Source organism: Xyrauchen texanus, chromosome 42 (assembly GCF_025860055.1).
Source record: "Xyrauchen texanus isolate HMW12.3.18 chromosome 42, RBS_HiC_50CHRs, whole genome shotgun sequence".
Taxonomy (NCBI): domain Eukaryota; kingdom Metazoa; phylum Chordata; class Actinopteri; order Cypriniformes; family Catostomidae; genus Xyrauchen; species Xyrauchen texanus.
Genome location: NC_068317.1, coordinates 27800072 through 27819571, shown reverse-complemented (window position 1 = coordinate 27819571; position 19500 = coordinate 27800072). Strand labels below are relative to the sequence as shown.

Here is a 19500-nt window from a genome sequence, read left to right as displayed (position 1 = left end):
CATAATTGTGTGTGTTCCACATAAGAAACAAAGTCAAACCGGTTTAGAACTACATGAGACCAAGTTGTTTGGACATAAGAATTCATAAGCAGGAGTTTGCACTTTTTTAAATCAGTGTTGTAGGGCAAAATGCAAAAAGCATAATGTTATTCAAAGATGACCTTCCCAAAACAAATATGCAGGTAGAAAGCAAACAGCAACAGTGCTAAACATGAATATTTAACAGACAACAAGGCAACAAAAATGAAAACATCAAAGGGGAGATAAACAGTATGCAGTGTGATCTAGAATAGGTGGATCAGCCTGTCTATAACTGAACCATCAATGCCATTTATTGCTTAGTATGTTAAGAATTCTGTCACTAAAAGTTTATTGATTTCTATGTTCCAATTCTGAGTCAAATATTTTAGGTAGAATATAAAAGGTGGAATGGAGGATGAACGGAGAGCGAGAGAGAAGGAGAAAAAAATTGTTCATCTGCATTATTAATTAACATTGCTGGCATATCTAATCATGCAGTCATTGGTCTGCCAGTGTGGATTGATGACCTACCGGAATATTCCCTCTTCATTAAAAAATAATTCAAATTGTTCTGTGACTAAAAACCTAGTAGTGAATTTCAAAAGGGAAATTCCATATCCGTCCTGCCTTCTGGGGTGAGTTATGGCATTTCAGTACATTTCTATATAATTGTAAAATATCAGGAAGCAGAGCCTGTAAACAGTTATTTAAAACCTTGGAATATTCAAGATATATTTAGTTTATATTTGTTGCACATATAAATCAAGTTTATGCAGATCAACTGGTAGTGCATGGTGCTAGCAACTCCAAGGTTACTGGTAAAATGTATACACTAAAGGAACAGAATGTCAATTTGGATAGGCACGTGTCAAACATATAAATGTAATTTGTAAATGATAGAAAGCCTTCCATTAAAAGTAAATAAAAAGATATGCAAAAAGGAAATACACAGAAATCAGTTTATGGGGACAGTTACTTAACTCACTATTAGGGATGGGAATTGTGAGGATTTTACTGATTCCAGTTATTTTGGAAATAAATTATGCAATACATTTTTTTGGCCTTTTAAATGAAAGAGGAAGTTGAGAGGGGACAGGAAAGAAGAGTGGGAATGGGATCGGGAAAGGACATCCCAAGCTGAGACTAGAACTCGGGTCACCCATAATGCGTCAGCAAAACATGTCATGAGCACAGTCCTAAAGTATGCAATTTTTATTCGATTTACTGTTCTCAATTGTCTGATGCAAACTATGAGATCATTTCAGAATCAACGGAGCAGATATTACAAATTAGAGATCCATCCATCCATCATCAACCGCTTATCCTGTGTACAGGGTCGCGGGGGGCTGGAGCCTATCCCAGCTAACATTGGGCGAAAGGCGGGGGACACCCTGGACAGGTCGCCAGTCCATCACAGGGCCACACATAGACAGACATACACTCACACTCACCTCCACACCTAGGGCAATTTTTTTGGAGACACCAATGTCTTTGGATGGTGGGAGGAAGCCAGAGTACCCGGAGAGAACCCATGCAGACATGGGGAGAACATGCAAACTCCACACAGAAAGGCCGGGGCAACCAGGATTTGAACCCACAACCTTCTTGCTGTGAGGCGACAGTGCTAACCGCTGCACCACCGTGCCGCCCACAAATTAGAGATTCATGTATTTTCTTGCACATTCTTGCACTGTGTGTTTTGCAATGTGGATTCAAAAGAACCGGCTCATAAGAATCATTCATTTATGAATCGGACTGCATGAGTCATGTGTGTATCATGCTATAGATTTAAAGATCCAATTCATAAGAGTCATACTTTCGGAAACTGCACAACACTGGTTATGCTGTTAACTTTGCACTGTAGATTCGAAAGAACCAGCCCATAAGAGTCATTTGTTCAGGAATTGGTCTATACAAGTCGCATGTGTCTCATGCTACAGATTCAAAAGAACCAGTTCATTATGATCATTCTTTCAGGAACCGCACTGCACTGGTCACACTGTATGTTTTGGGCTGTACAATCGAAAGAACCAGCTCATAAGAGTCATTAGTTCGGGAATCGAACTAAACTGCTTGCTATGTGTGTTTTGCTCTACAGATTAAGTAGAGAAGCAGCTCTGCCTCTGAATAGTGCTGCAGGAAATGCTGTCATAGTATTTTAGTACAGTGTACCATCTGCATTAGTGAGAAAATCGAAAGTTATGAAAATAGAACAGTTCTAGTACATTGCTAAAAATCAGATTGTTCCAGATAAGAATACGTACTTAGTTATCAACTCTACACTCAAAAGGAGTTTCTTTCCTCTTTGGAACACAAAAGAAGAAGAATGTTAGTCTCAGTGACCATTTACCATTGCGTTGTTTTTCCAGACAATGAAAATGAATGGTGACTGAGGCTAATATTCTGCCAAACATTTCCTTTTGTGCTCCATAGAAGAAATTCATATGTTTTTTTTAATAACATGAGGCTGAGTAAATGATGACAGAATTATAATTTTTGGGTGAACCCAAACCTTTAACACAAATCACTAAAAAGCACCATGGTGAAGGGAAGACTGTTATACTTTAGTAACATCCAGAGTGGACAGCCAGACCTTGACCCCAAATCAGAGAATACAAATGTGAAAAAACATTTATAAACTACTGGGTCATTATATGTATATATATATATATATATATATATATATACATATATATATATATATATATATACTGTATATGGTAATATATGGTAATGACAAGTGATATGAGTTATTCTCTACCTTAAACTCAAGGTTACCGCTGAGGCAAAGGACACAACTACAAAGCTGGACAGGACAAGCTAATTAACATCCAGTCAGCTCATGAATTATTGAGTTTTTAATCCAGCCCGCTCACAGTCGTTCTGCACTGGGTAGGTCAGGTGATATGTGTGTGTGGGGGGAGATGCTCATATTGAGTAACAAGCCCCCTAAACATGACAGCTTTGGTCTTTTAGATTTGTAGGTCAGAGAAAATAAATACTCTCCGGGGCCTCCTTTGTAAATGAATGACGGGATAAACAAAGCGTGGTAAAGAAAGGATGCTGATATCTTTTACAGGTGATTAATCACCCGACATACAGTGCCTCTCAATAGACTGAAATATAATTTGTGAGCAATATGTGAAGGGTGGCATTTGAAATATTTAACTAAGATAAAAAAATTCTGTTTCACTACACTTTAAACTCGAGCTACTTAGTTTGCTTTTAAGAACCAATAGAGCACAGATTCTAGTTCCAAAGAAAAAGAAAAAGAAATTCCCATAAATGTTTTTCTTTATAGGAGAATTGATTATTAACAATATAGTCTATCATTTACCTTATAAAGACAGACAGTGAGCTCAGAGATTGTTAATTGATGGTATATGCTCCTGTTGAAGCCATCAGTCTATGTTAACTCATCTTTTTTTCTCTCTCCCTTTTCTCCCCAATTTGGAATGCCCAATTCCCAATGCGCTCTAAGTCCTTGTGATGGCGTGGTGACTCACCTCAATCCAGGTGGTGGAGGACGAATCTCAGGCTGTGTCTTGTTTTGAAGGCTGAATGCTAGGTAGGACGTGTCCTTTTAAGGCTGCAGTATACAGAGTGTCCTTCTTTAAACAATTCACATTTAAACGAGATGGCCGTCATAGGACAAATGGTAATGGAACGTAACATGGTTGCTATGACAGCACGCCACTCTTTAACAAGCGCGAGCGCTTTGAGTGAGACGGGAACAAAGTCCCTCTGGAAGGGAATGTATGAGGTACATTTTAGGAGAATTATTATGATATATTTTGCAAATGTAATTTTAGTCTAACACTTAATTTTAATAATATATTAATATAATTATACATATTATATACTCCGCACCCATCTACAACTTGGAGGTACTTCAACTTGGAAATTAACATTTCTTGCATTTGAACATCATATTTACGGGCAAACTGGTGTAATTTATTTAGACATTTCCGTTGAAGCAAAGAATTGTGGGTTGTGAGTGCCCACGAAGGATACATCTCATGCATCCTCCGAAATCCCGTGAAAGAAGGTCACATAAAAAAGTCACCGGTGTATAAATCTAGTTTGCCCAAAAATGTTCAACCATGGAACACAAGAGGAGAAATTCTGAAGAGAGTTGATGCAGCTCACTTTAAAATAAAATGACAAAATCTCCTTATGTGATCCTTGGAAGAAAGAAAATCATTCTGGTTTGAAAAAATATGAGGGTGAGTAAAAAAAAGACAGAAATGTCATTTCTGGGTGAACTATCCCTTTAAGTGATTTATGTTAGTGCAGTTTTAATCCCCTCTTCCAAACACAGCCAGATCAAAGTGTTGCCCGACAGGCACCTGTCCTGTCTAAGCCTGAATGGAGTTTACCAGCAGTAACGTTTCCCCACGTTCCCAACACTAGCATGTACGCTCCCCCTCAATCTCGCGTTCACTCACTCAGTTCATTCTACTCAGTAGGGCTGTGCTCAACTGGAAAATTAGGTTTCTCCACTAAAATGAGCTCTGTCTGCTACAGAGCTATCAGAGAGCTGGCAGAAAGCTCGGTCTAAAAGAGAAATGATAATCGAAAGGAAACCCAAGGTGCACGGGGCCGTTTGAACGAGATGAGAATGGGACGTCTACCTGTGTACGCTCCCACTCACCCCGGCTAAAGATCGGAGGTGCACAAAGGTCAAATCATCCATAAGAAGCATCAGGGACAGCTGATGTGAGGAGAGACAGACACTCTCCTGAAACAATCCTGCTGCGGCTCGCACCTTCCCACGTAATGAGTTCATTCAGAGAAGACACACCTCGGCTTGCTGCGTTACACATGAATTTACTCCAGAAAGTGGGAAGCATGAAAAGATAGAGAGAAATACACAGACAGAGAGAACACAATGAAGGGATAAATGAATCCCATTCAAAAGCAGGGAGGATGCATTTTGTCTACTAATAAACAATGCCTGTAATTAAAAGAATATACATTGAAACATGCTCCAATATGGTCTCATAGCTCTACATTACTTAGAGTTAAATCTTTGCAAAGTTCATTTTTTTGAGGCTTGTTGTACGTTTTGCTGCAGTTTCCTGGTGACATGAACACTAGAGGTGCTGCAACAACAATAACTTTTATTTGCTTTCACAAATCAAATCATGTAGAAAGAACAGTTCATAAACAAGTGAGTCGAAATAGTATACAAAGTACAACAAAATGGTGTGGTTGCTTCAGTTTTGGCATTTTTCATCTCGCATTTGCTTTTTATTACACTATCGGTTAGGTTTAGGTTTTAGGGTTTAGGGAGGTAGGTCTTGTTGATTTAAAACTCAAAAGAGCATTAACCTTTAAAAGAATTAGGCTACAGGTTTTAATGCCACACGGTGGAAATTTTACATCTGAACTGCATATCTACATAATATCTAATTTAAAACAAATGTTGCCACAGTTACATTTTTAATGAGATCAGGCTCACGATTTTGATAACTGTTTAATCTGTTTATTATATCTTTGATTGAGCAGATCTTAAAAAAATTGTTAAACTTAGTGTAAGGCATTTGATCAGATCCCATATTAAACTTAATATGGCGCCTAACTCATCCAGTACCTGGATGAATGTGTAACTGTGCAGACTGAAAAGCAGTAAAAAGTGCTTGCGGGTGATAAAATGGGTAAAAAAAAATCCCAATAGACATTGGAGAAGTGGCTCAATTCATATCAAGAGGCCACGTCAACACTAATCTGTTTGAAACCTCAGTTTTCAGTTTCCTGATGTTATCATTTTCCAAAGTGTGCTGTTCTGGAGAAAATTTTCGAAATGCTCCACTTTCAGCGGAGGAAAACATCCTTCTACGAAGTATGGATGAGAGATGTCAACTTTGCAAAATGAATGTGTTTTGAATGTGTTATCTTGGGCCAATAATAGGGCTGGTATTGATTCAAATTTCCAGATTCGATATCGATTCATATGGGTATATTTCTGTTCTAATTTCTTTTTTTTTTTGTACATATGAAATACATTCTCTCCAAGCTAATGCTGTTTATTATACAGGGGACCTTGTAACTAGGTACATTACAAAAATATAAATTGTACTATTTTTATTTTATTCATTTTTTTCATCAAAAATTAACAAATCCATATATTCAATCAATTCACATTGCCAAAACCGGAATTTCTGTAAGGAGCGTCCATAGATGAGTGCATGTTAAAGAGAGACACTTTAATGGCTTTACATAATCTCTGCTATGAGTTATTAGAATTAAAAAAATATATATTTTTATTTTGATCAACATCTGACTGTAGAAAACAGAAAGGATGTTATTCATTTATTTTATCTCCTTTTCTCCCAAGTTGGAATGCCCAATTCTGACTACTTATTAGGTGCTTGTGGTGGCGTGGTTACTCTCCTCAATCCGGGTGGAGGAGGACAAGCCTCAGTTGCCTCCGCTTCTGAGACTGTGCATCTTATCATGTGGGTCATTGTGCATGACACCGTGGAGACTCCAAGCATGTGGAGGTTCATGCTATTCTCCGCAATCCACACACAATTAACCATGCGCCCCATTGAGAGCAACAACCTCTAATCACGACCACGAGGAGGTTACCGCATGTGACTCTAACCTCCCTTAAAACCAGACCGATTTGGTTGCTTAGGAGACCCAGCTGGAGTCACTCATCAAACCCTGGATTCGAACTCGTGACTCCAGGGGTGGTAGTCTGCATCAGTACTCGCTGAGCTACCCAGGCCCCATACACAAAGGGTATTAAAAGAGACCTTATTTAATGACAAATACGTTGCATGGATCTCATCTTTGGACACACCACTCGTGATAAAAATTAAAAAAAAATGGAGAAAAGAGATAGAAATTTGATCTTTAAAATGTCATATAATGCCAACATATATGTTCCAGTAACTCAATTAAAGAGCCTGTTTAAAAAACTATGGAGAAAATTCCAACAGGATTGCCTGTGATACTCTTCTGTAGAGTGTAAAGGTGAACATGTCTGTCATAGAGTAAAAGTCACCTTTTAGTAAATTGGAATAATAAATGCGGCTGACACTCCAATCTATAAGGGTCATGCTGAATCAGTTCAACTTTAGTCATGCATTTTTTTAGATAAGACTAATGAAGGAGCAGCCCTGTCAATCTTAATGTCCTTCCCTTCAGAAAAACAACAAAGACCTCGGCTTGATATAAGATCAGACATGTCTACTCAAATCACTCACACAAAGGTGGTTCCACGGTACACACGTTCTCCTCTGCCTGTTTATTCCTCACACACATAAATCTCTTCATCAACCATTTCAGCTCTCCACCCAATTACACACATAAAAACTCACATTCTGTACCATTCCCAAATTTCCATCCTCTCGTTGTGTTTCCCTTCTTTAATTCTTTATTTTGTTCTTTAAAGATGAAGTGTGTCATTCCCGAACCACTAGCTACACCCGTCAGAATTGCAAAAACAATAACTGCTTTCAAATGGGTTTTCCTCTCACTCCTGACATTTGTCATTGGCCACTCAAACAGATAGACCCGCCCCGAACTCATAGCATTGGTTGAGCAAATGTTGTGATGTTGGACTGGTTGAGATGCTCAAACAAACAGAGCAATGTTTTGATAAAGCACAGAGCCACAGTGTTCCATTTTTCAGGGCAATCAAACAACAAATGAGTTACGTATGCAGTTGTCTCTGTATATTAAGCTTGGACAGGATACAATATTTTAAAGACCCCATGAAATCAAATTATAGGCAAATTATTGACCAAATTAAAAACATTGGCATATGTGTCATAGGCGTGAAAACACAGATCTGAAAAACAATGGTTTATTTATAATTAATTACATGAATGTATTGCATTGTATAAAGTATCTAATAATATTTTCTGTGTAATGCAAAAAAATAAATAATTATAAATACCTTAAAAAAAAGAAAATGTTAAGTATATTGCATATGCATAAAGTGAATATTCACAGTACTGTTCTATCATAATATATCAAATGTGAGTTCTATTTATTAGAATGGCAAAAACAGAAGTGCAAAAGAAAAATCATCTTACTTATTATTTTATTACAAATAAAAAAATGTGATCACATTATATATATTATCATTATATATATATATATATATATATATATTTTCTTTTTGTTTGTTTTTTATCTTTCATTGTGTCTCTTACATTTTTTTTCCTGTTATGTGTTCAACAGATCCAATCTATGTTCAATGGAAATATTTATTATAACTTTATTTACATATTAAACATACATTAAAGCATAATTCCTAAGTAAATGGTGATCTGATGACAAAATAAGGTAAGTGACAATATATCGTATTGACCTGTAGTTTTTTGTTAATATTGTTATCAGACAAAATTTCATATTTTTAGTTCTTGTTTATTAGGCTAGATATGATAGTGTACCTCTAAACACTGACACATTTCATATAGCAGACGAACACATTTAAAATTTACAGTCTCTCACTCTCTCTACTGGCAAAACAGAACACAGTTTTTAATGGCTCATGGTCATGAGCCTAAAGGTAATTTAAACAAAGAGACAAGCTCTTCGTCCCACCCCAAGTTCCTGATTCAATAGGAAATGTGTCAACACAGGAAATTAACCAGCGCTCATCATTCCAATTTACAGAGACTTTAAAATTGAATAAATAATTCACACTTCTTTTTTAAATTCTTTCTCTGAAATGTCTAATGAGAATGGGTGGATGTTAACCATGCCACATCCTGCCATCTCATCATGCTATGCTCAGACTGGCTCGTTCCCATCTTGGCGGGGTTTTTCACCTGCAGCCCATCACCTTACCTGCCAAATGTGTCTTCCTGTGCACCCCAAGTGCACAATAACACACTAATATAATATTAAGGATTCACTGGAGCACAGTTTACGGGGGATATTTATAGCAGACAGTGTCTGGTGCTGACGTCAGGACTAATGCCATACGGTCTTCCCCCTCCCTCCGATCCTCTCCCTGGGTGATTAATGAGGAGACGCTCACAATACAAAACATCACAGTCCACAGGAGTCTCCCTGTTTAACACAGCCAGTCGCACCAGCAGACAGCTGAGTCCAAAATATCACACTGTTCCATCATTCACATCCCTGTCGTTCCCTTTCAAATTACTGGAATGAGCCTCTGACGTCGGTGCAAAATCTGTTTGGGATACACTGGGATTGTAATGGATTAGGGTGTTTTACCTGATTGCTGTTGGAGAAATTGACAAAAATGCACTTTTGCACATTTACAGCCAGATGTTAAAATCTCAGGATTTTGGACGGTTAGCATTAAACAAACAAACAAACAAACAAACAAACAAACAAGACCGTTTGTCTCACCACATGGGGTAAGATGTAACAATGTAACCTGCCAATAAAAATCAAAAACAAAACCTTTATGGGTGCTAAAATGTAATTAACTCTTACAAACCCTCATGTTGCTTAAACCCTGCATGACTACATTACTTCTGTGGAACACATAAGGACATGTTAACCAGAATGTTAGCCTCAGTCACCATTCAGTTTTATTTTTTTATAGGAGTGGAGGTGGCGTAGTTGACTAAAGCACATAACTGTTAATCAGAAGGTCGCTGGTTCAATCCCCACGGCCACCACCATTGTGTCCTTGAGCAAGGCACTTAACTCCAGGTTGTTCCGGGGGGATTGTCTCTGTAATAAGTGCACTGTAAGTCACTTTGGATAAAAGTGTCTGCCAAATGCATAAATGTAAATGTATTTTATGCACAAAAAAAATATGCAGTGTAAATGAATGGTGACTGAGGTTGTCAGTCCGTAATATTCTGTCTTGTATTCCATGGAATAATGTTAGCCATATGGGTTTGGAATAACATTAAGGTGAGTAAATGAAGATATTTTTGGGAGAACTATCCCTTTTAGGTGCTGTCCATTTCTTGGACAAACTCATAATTTCTCTCTCACGTGTGAAAGGTACACATATATTTACATATCAATCTCATATACACTCCCCAAACTATCCGAAAGGGTCATATATTTTGAATTTATACCTCTGACAAATATATGGAAAACTGTTTGACCAGGCAACTTACCCTTTTCCTTAGTATCATTCCCTGATATCTTCCTCCATTCATTTGCTCTCTTTCTCTCTATTTTACTCTTTCATAGACAGATTGCCAGATTGCTCTTCCAAAATAAAACTAAAAATGTGAGGCAGACACAGATTACTGATCACAGCAAGATGTCAAAATTGAAAATCAGTTGAAATGGCAGTGCAGCCATCCGCCCTGTTCAAGGTGGTGTATAAAGGAGAAGATGCTATAGGAAAGAAAAAACTTTCAATGTGGACAACGTGGACCAATTTATCAGAGCAATGCTTTTTATATTAATTTAAATGGTCATTTACTCACCCTCATGCCATCCCAGATATGTTTGAAGATTTTTAGAAGAATATTTCCTCTCTTTAGGTCCATACAATGCAAGTGAATGGTGACCAGAGGGTCCAAAAGCACACAAAGACAGCATAAACTAATCCATAAAACTCCAGTTGTTAAATCCATATCTTCAGAAGCAATATAATGGGTGTGGGTGAGAAATAGATCAATATTTAAGTCTTTTTTTTACAATCAATCTCCAATTTCACTTTCACATTCTTCTTATTTTGTTTTTGACAATTTGTATTGTTCATGCATATCGCCACCTACTGGGCAGGGAGGATAATTTGTAGTTTCGCTTCTGAAGGTATAGATTTAACCACCGGAGTCTTATGGATTACTTTTATGCTGCCTTTATGTGCATTTTGGAGCTTCAAAATCTTGCTTTGTGAGGACCTACAGAGCTGAGATATTCTTCTAAAAATCTACTTTTGTGTTAGAAAGTCATACACATGGCATAAGGGTGAGTAAAAGTCTACTGAGCTATATGAAAGAGCAACCTCTGAACAATAAAATTGTCCTCTGGGATGGCTGAACAGATTCCCTCTGTTACGTCACAAGATATCATAAAAGAGAATCAGCAACAGAGCAGCACCTGATCACCATAACCAAAAATCTTCAAAGCAATTTGGATGTTATTTTTGTGCTTTTTCATTTCTATATAATATGAGAGTTTATGCGCTGACCTCTCAATAGCCCAGAGTCTGTTTTCTAAGCACAAATGCACTATTAATAAATAAACAAAATTAAGATTCTTCAATGGTTTTATCATCTTCTTAAGAGAACATTTCTTAAGGTCACATTTCAGGCTATTCAGATCAGCGTTTTGGTTTCTAGATTCTTTACAGCCTCAGTAGGTGTTTTTCTAAAAGATACAGAGAATAAAAAAGTTATTTGCAGGACTTCTATTTCATCTTTTTGGTTCAAGAATTGGATCCTTTATTTCTTTTTCTACTATCATGCCTGGTTTGATCAAAAAGAGAAGTTATTCCGCAGTTATCCTAACTTGTCCGACTCCTATCAGCTGTGCTTATGAGTGAAAAATACCACTTTAAGAGACATAATTCCTGCATAATTCCTGTTCAAAGAGCATGTTCGTTCATCCAGCTTGGCTTTATAGGTTAACAGCAATTTTGGATAAGAAGTAGAAAAGGGATAGTATTTTTCCACAACTTAGTTCATGGCACTGAAAGCATTTAAAGTGATAGTTCACCCAAACATTTTTATAATTTCATTATTTCTGTTCCAAACCTGTATGCATTTCTTTATTTTGTGGAACACAAATGAATTATTTACAGCACAATGTCTAAGATAAACTATAATATAGCTTCAGAAGACTTGGAATAGTGTGCACAATTCATATGGACTACTTTTATAAATGTTTTGTCATTTTTAAACCTTTACAGTCCCTAGTCACCATCCACTTTCATTGTATGTAAGAGAGCAGTGTGAACATTCTTCTAAGCTTTTCATTTTGTGTTCCATAGCAAAATGAAAGTTATACAGGTGAGAAACGACATGAGGGTGAGACAATGATGACATCATTTTCATGTTGGGTTGAACTGTCTGATGCCCATCAAACCTGATTGCGGTCTTCTCCATGGCATCAGGGCTGTCGACAGTGGGCAGGTCATCGGCTAGAATCTCCTCCGGGCTCCGGGGGTCAATCAGAATGCCACGCTTGTCCTTGTCCTTGATCCCGATGCCCGCTGTGATGGCATTCCACAAAGCATTCTGAGACTTGGAACCTGATGCAGCAATCAGAGATCAAATGCTCAAATGGGTGTGGACAACAGAATGCAAGACCAGGGTGGAGAGAGGAAAAAATATAATGACAAAGATAAAGAGAGAAAAAGACACCAACATGTAATGGCATGGATGCACCTTTACAAAACTGGTGCGTCGATATCCGAGTATTTATTTTTACTTTTTTGAAATCAACATTTGTCATCTCTGAGCTGGCTTAAGGATTTAAAAGAATGGGAAAAGTATGTACGTAACTAAGACAGCTGATAAAGTGTGAGGTGACTGTTGTGCTAAACAGCGGACCAATGTGAAGATGACCTGAGTTGTCCACAGGAAAACAGATCACACACTCACACATGGCTGTATGTTGGGTTGATTCTGCCACCTAGCTTCCAGATGGCACATTGACAATGTGAAGGATTTCAAACACCTCTCCCTGGAGTTATAATTACAAATCTGTGTTTGATCACTAGAAACTTATCTTAAACTGTGAACTGTCCAGGAAACATATTTTTGAAGTAATGAGTCAGCTTAGTTTGAATCACGTGTCTGATTGCCGATACTCACGTGCGAAGCGTGCCAGAGGCCTCGAACTGCTCTCTCCTGCTTCGTTCGCCACTGTGGAGAAAAAGAAGATGGATGTAGCTTAACTTTGCGAGTTTTGCAATGCTATCGGGTGCTTCAATAACATATAATGTACAATGTGGAGGAAGTAGAGAATGAGAAATATGAAATATGGACATGATGCTGTAGTTTTCAATTGTGCTTTCTGATATAAGGAAGGAATATGTTGGCAGAAAGAGGAAGGAGGGAGATAAGAACAAAAGATTCACAACTGAGATCTCTTTACAATCTGAATTGCTTTTCCTTGACAACTTCAATGGAAAGCAAATTATAAAATGGAAGACCGGAGTAATCTCACGTGTCTCCTTTAGAGATTCAAAGATCTCCACAATGTCTTGCAATGTGCTCAGATTTACCAAGATACAAAGTCTGCATTCAAAAGTCAGAGATTTCGATATGAACTGCAAATTCTTCCATGATCAAATTACCTGAGTAGAATATCTGTTCATTTCCCTCTATCATATTTTATAGAAAAAGATTAGATAGATATGTGTACAGTATGTCAACAGTTTCCCCCTTTGTGCCTATTGTTAATCATCCTTAAAAGCAAATTTTAAGACACATCTGAGACAAAGTTGATACTTTCAACAGGGGTGTATAGAGTGTTCTTTGTGTTACTTTGGGCTGATTGAGCAACCATCCATCCAATCACAGATGAGTTTCATGTGGTTAGACTAGCTAATCAATTCATTTAAGTTGCTTTCTACAATACTCGATTATTCAGTTGATGTTGATCTAAATAAATAATCTAGAAATGAGGAACACACAAACAAGAGTTACTGTATTTATTGGCATATCGTTCTTGATTGGCAGCATTATGTGAGATGCACTGCAGAAAAAAACAACAAAAGACACATCTTTTAAGCACACATTGTAAGTGGAGTTTATGTCAGCACACGTGTCTTCCATACGTTCATCTTCTTACATTATGCTTGTGAGGTAAAAATTTGATTGGTTGTTTTTGTTAATTTAAGCCGATTACTAGATCTGTGTTAAATATGTGTAGCCGGTGGGTTGTAAATAATCACCACGATACAAAAATATATTTTGGGGTTTTATTCTGACGGAACAGTGGTCGATGAGGCAGTACACTGTAAAAAATTGTCCGTACAGTAAAAGACTGTAACAATGCTACAGTAAAAACATGTATTGGTTAATGAGTAGTTACCGTAAAATATGTATTTTTATAGGTAAAATGTTGTAAAAATGACATTTGTTTAGATGTAAAAAGAATGATTTTCTCATGTGATTAACAGTTAAAATTTATATTATTTTAACAAGAGAATAAATTATTGTTAAAATAACTGTAAAAAAACATAATCGGGTATTCCCAAAATTCCCTGCGTGACCCATTACATTTCCTTGTATTTTGTGGGAATAGTTATGTTTCTTATATTTAATATAATTTATGTACTTTGGGTGTTCTGTATTATATTTGATGTAATGCATAATTTAATTTCACGTGTTACCCTGATGGTGTTTAGTGTTTGTGTAAGTCACACTGAGCACTGACTACATGTTTATTGGTCATTGCTCTTGGAAGGGCAACTATTGATGAAATTAGTCATCATGTGACTGTCTGTATTTACTACAGTGGTTAACAATACATTATAAAGTGAAAAGCAGATTTTTACAGTAACAAAGGTTAATATATTAAGTTTATCATGTAATAATCTAAACAATGGTTCTGCACTGTAAAATATACTGTAAAAACAACAGTTTTAAACTGTAAAATGTACAGGTTGTTCTGTAAAGTTGTTTACATTTTTACTTTATTTTTTACATAATTATTCTGGCAACCACAGCTTTCATTTTTTTACTAAATTGAAATATGGTACAACTAAATACAACAAATGAAATAAATGATTATATCATTCACAGCACCCAATGTACTTAAGTACTTACTCAAACCACTCAAAGCATCTTATGCATTTAACACATGCCTAAATCACTCAAAGTATTTTATGCATTTCTAGCCAGGCTTTAAGGACACGTATACCATTTTGAACAATACGATTCTCATTACACATAATTTCACATTTAACATGTACTTATTTACTAAACTGGAAAACATTCTAGGATATAAAACATTAAATAAGTTATACACAACATGGTCAAACTACACACATGCAATCCATATGCAAAAAATTATCCATATCAAACACCCAATTTTAACATACGACTCTTGTGAACACATATTTAAAGTAAGCATTTTGTGTAAAAAACGTTATCCACCCAAACAATTATCAACCGATGAACAAAACTGGGAGCTCTCTTGCACAATGTGATAGATCTGCTGCATTCTTTGAACATATGTATTTTACTGGTCAATATATATATCGTAGACATGCTTTTTTATACATGCAAACATACAGACGTTATTGAAACTCTTTATAATAATTATAGGACTATCATTGTTGTCTTAAATCCTCTACTAAAGTCTCTTTGAAGGTTTGTAGACATACACATTTTAAAGTAATACTTTTTTATTTTTTATAGTTGTTTCAGTGACTAACTCATTTCACACAAGACACTCATTTGTCACCACCTTCTGGTAACACCAGAAATGGTCACTGAACGAATCATTAAATGGAACTGAACTCAAGCCTCTTAGATACATTTAAATCCCACAATGCACAAGCACAGAGTAGAAAATAAAATTGCACAGATGTCATTATTGTAATTGATTAAATTATTTATTCAGGACCAGCTTGTTCTCAGACTTTTTTTGTCACGTGTGAAACAGAAGCAATTGCTCCACAAGATGCCCTTTATTTTTGCAGCTAATTTTGCAACATTTTACAATTAATGTGCAATACTTGAATCTTTAAAATACTATAAATACAAATATATAATACTTAAAATATTAATAATACAATGTAACAATCATTATTGACATCTGATGCTGTCAGCTGTAATAGGGATATCAGGCTTTTCTATGTTTACATTAAAGGTTTCTGCTAAAAATAACAGCTCCTTGTTAAAAATGTGTCGTAGCTTTCATGTCTTTCATTGGTTATTGAATGGATGACTAGCAGAAGCTGTTGTTTGCACAGAGGAAGTGCATCGCTGGAAAAACTGAATAAAGAGCTCCCTCTGCAGGATAACTAACGACACTGCACAATTAATCAGCAGCAGACCTCTCGCACATTTTAAACACTAATATCACAACGGAAGCTTAAATGCATCCAGAAACACCTCACATTTGCAGCTACCAGAACTGAATCTCAGGGGACGGGGGACAGGGGATTGGTGAGTATACTTTTAGAAATAGGTTCTTGTTAATGACTCGTTTAAACCGATTCGCTCGCTAGTGAATCATTCATCCCAATTGTATGGTATAACTTTTTTTGTAATTGCTAAACATTTTGTAATGCTAAGAAGTCAGAACAATTAGATTTGTATACCCTTTACTCAATAGCCTAAATAAATAAATAACCAGGGGTTTAAATAAAATGTAAATGAACAAGAAAATGAATGAATGAATGAACGTCACAGAAATCCTCAAAGCAGTGCATCAGTTACGTTTTTACAGCTTTTCTCCTTGTACAGTTTTTTCTTAACATTATCTAGACTGTTTTTAATTTATTTGAGAGCAAAAGAAAAAAAAAAAGCCTCTTTTTGGTAAATGTTTACTTAAGTTTAAACTTTGGAATGTGAAATCTAACTAATAAATATAGCTGGAAGCAGCCATTAAGGGGCCACGCCCCCTAAATTGCCTGTTTGGCCTATAGGTCCCATAGGACCCAAAGAGTAGTTGACTTATAGCACTTTTCCACTGCACGTTACGGTTCGACTTGCCTCAACTCTACTTGGTTTACTTTTCTGAGTTTACATTCCCACTGCAGTTTAGTGCCACCTCAACTTGGGTGGGATCATAGGATGATCGTCATAGTTGCGCCTCCTCTACTGCAACGCAAACTGACAAAAACAATAACACGACTGCTAGCTGTTAGCTACTAGCTCATTGTGTTGCGTAAAGTTTAACAGTTAAATTGACCTGGTTGTTTTAGAAGCAAGCTTCCAATAGCTGGTCAACAAAATGTGAAGCTTTCAAGCAGAGTATAGAAATAACATAACAAAACATACCATCCTCCAACATGGATCAACTCCAGTCCAGGGCACTCTCCCTCCCTTGACTTTTCCCTATACTATAGCGGCCAACAGCTGATAGAAAGTCCTAAGAGAATTTTCCGTTTCGCTCATCGCTAACGAGTGGACCACCTTGTGGCCACCTCGTGGCTTGGCCCCTAATGATTCGAATAATTGAGTCAATGTTGCTGTTTAAGGCTGGACAGGTCTCTCAAACAGAGTGATTTTTATAGTGCCACAGAGACACAGTGTTTACAGTTTTTGAGGAGACCGGTCTGTATGAATGGTTGACATATTGTCTCTACATATTAGGCGAGGATATGAGAAAGTAATTTTACATAAAAAAGTTGCACATTTCAGCTTTAAAAATAATTTAAATAAAAACATAACGCAAATCAATATCGCAAAACAATTTGTCAACTATAAACCTAGATACCGTAGGCGTCAACCTCTTACTATGATAAACATGACAAAAAAAGATTCTGTCTGCATCAAAAGTTATCATCAAATTACTTTTTATATTACCTTTAAACTTCTACCTAAGATATATTTTTGCGTTCCACAAAAGAAAGAAAGTGATACAGGATATGTTTTATTTTTTGAGGCCACTGTATACGATCTTATCAAACTTGAAGTTTCCTATAAAAAATAGCATAATTTAAATCTTGTGCAGGGACACATCTATGTGATGACAGAGAAAATAGTCACTTAGGGGAATGAAAGCCAGTAAAAATCTGAAACACTGCAAATCACAAAAGTTAATAAAAAGACAGCTGAAGAAAGGGGTAAAAAAACTATAACATGAAAAAGGAGAGAGAGCGTCAGAGACAGATGTGAGGTTGTTAAGTGGGGACTGCCAGTCTGCAGGGGGCACGGAGGTAATGAGAGGGAAATCAGAGAGGAGCCTTTAGCACAGCGAGTTCTTCAGACTGCTGAGTGTCCAACAAGTCAGTTCTCAGGAGAGGAGAAAGGACTCTTCATTAACGATAATGACTCCCCTTGGGCAGCTCACACTACTCGTCTAACCTGACGAAAGAAAGGCCCCCAGTGAGGGGCATATACGATCACCCATGCCTTCCCTCCCAGGTAACTTGCAAGGACTGCTTTTTCCATACATTTATCCCACCTCAACAGAAATATACCAATTGTACTGTATGTTGACTGATTTAAAATTGTGACAAACTTGTACATACTGTAAATTATTTATATATTTGCTGTATATATACAATATATATATATATATTAGGGCTGTCGATTTTACGCGTTAATTCAGTGCGATTAATTTGACAAAAAATAACACGTTAAAAAAATTTACACAATTAATCGCACCATAATAAGGAAGATTCCTGAGAAATGCAAGCTTGTAGTACCACCTGTATACTCCAGAGGTGAAATTTCAGCTGTATGAGCAAGGCACAGTTTATACAGTGAAGAAAACAACCCACAACACAGTTCTTGCATTCAACACTTGAAGGAGCACAAATGCAAACTAAGAAATCTCAAGATGTGTTTAAAGATTGAGTATTAAACTATATTTAACTCAACACAGTGAACTAAACATTTTATGTTTATGATGTAACCGAGATGCTACACAAGCATGTCTGATGCAGGTGTACATTGACAGACTCTTAAACAAGTCCTCATAATAAATCTCCAACTGATTGACTTATTCACTTGTGAAATGGATTGCTGTGAACTGTATGCCAATGATTGACTTATGATCAATAATATGGTAGTAAACAATACACATTATAAAGCCGCTTTTTGTATTGTCTTATCAATGATTAACTCTTCTGCTACAAGAATGTAATGCATTTTAATTATCTGAATATATATATATATATAATTTTTAAATATTTAAAGATAACTATGTATAATTATATATTGATATAAATATGTATAATCTTTATATATTGAATTATTGTTATATGAGGGGCTTTCTCAGCAAATATTTATATATGCGATTAATCGATTAATTAATCGGGACACCATGTAATTAATTTGATTACAAATTTTAATCGCTTGACAGCCCTAATATATATATATATATATATATATATATATATATATATATATATATATATATATATATATATATATATATATATATATATATATTATACATACATATACATATAAGAATGATATATATGCTGTTGTATATATATCTAAAGCGCGATGTGTAGTCCGATTCCCGAAGAAACCTTCTATGATTTGGATCATTTGAATCTGTAGCGTGAAATATACAGCATGATCTGATACCCGAATTAATTACTCTTCTGAGCCGGTTTATTTGAATCTATAACATCATGAAGTGTGGCCATTGCAGTCCAATTCCTGTACGAATGACTCTTACGATTCGGTTCTTTTGAATATACACTGCAAACGTCCAGCGCTTCCTACAGAACAAATAACTTTTATCAGCCCATTCCTTTAATGAATCAAAAACATAATACAAATCATTCATTTTGTTTTGTCTAACTTAAAATTAACCAAGAATTCAGTGTAATTACACAGTGGTGTAAAATCTTCAACATTGCGTGGAAATCTGGGACAGTGCCTAAGGAGTGGCAGAACGGGGTGGTGGTTCCCCTCTTCAAAAAGG

At 36.3% G+C, this 19500-nt stretch overlaps 1 protein-coding gene across 3 annotated transcripts in view; it reads right to left on the bottom strand.

Annotated features, from left to right (window-relative positions):
• Positions 1-19500, bottom strand: part of LOC127634836 (dual specificity calcium/calmodulin-dependent 3',5'-cyclic nucleotide phosphodiesterase 1A-like) — a 113792-nt gene that overhangs the window by 83155 nt on the left and 11137 nt on the right. For all 3 annotated transcript variants that reach the window (XM_052114533.1, XM_052114534.1, XM_052114535.1), the window contains exons 2-3: positions 12747-12797; positions 12016-12181 (exon numbers count right to left, since the gene is read on the bottom strand). In XM_052114533.1, the coding sequence (XP_051970493.1) occupies positions 12016-12181; positions 12747-12797 (217 nt within the window). The remainder of the gene's footprint in view (positions 1-12015; positions 12182-12746; positions 12798-19500) is intronic.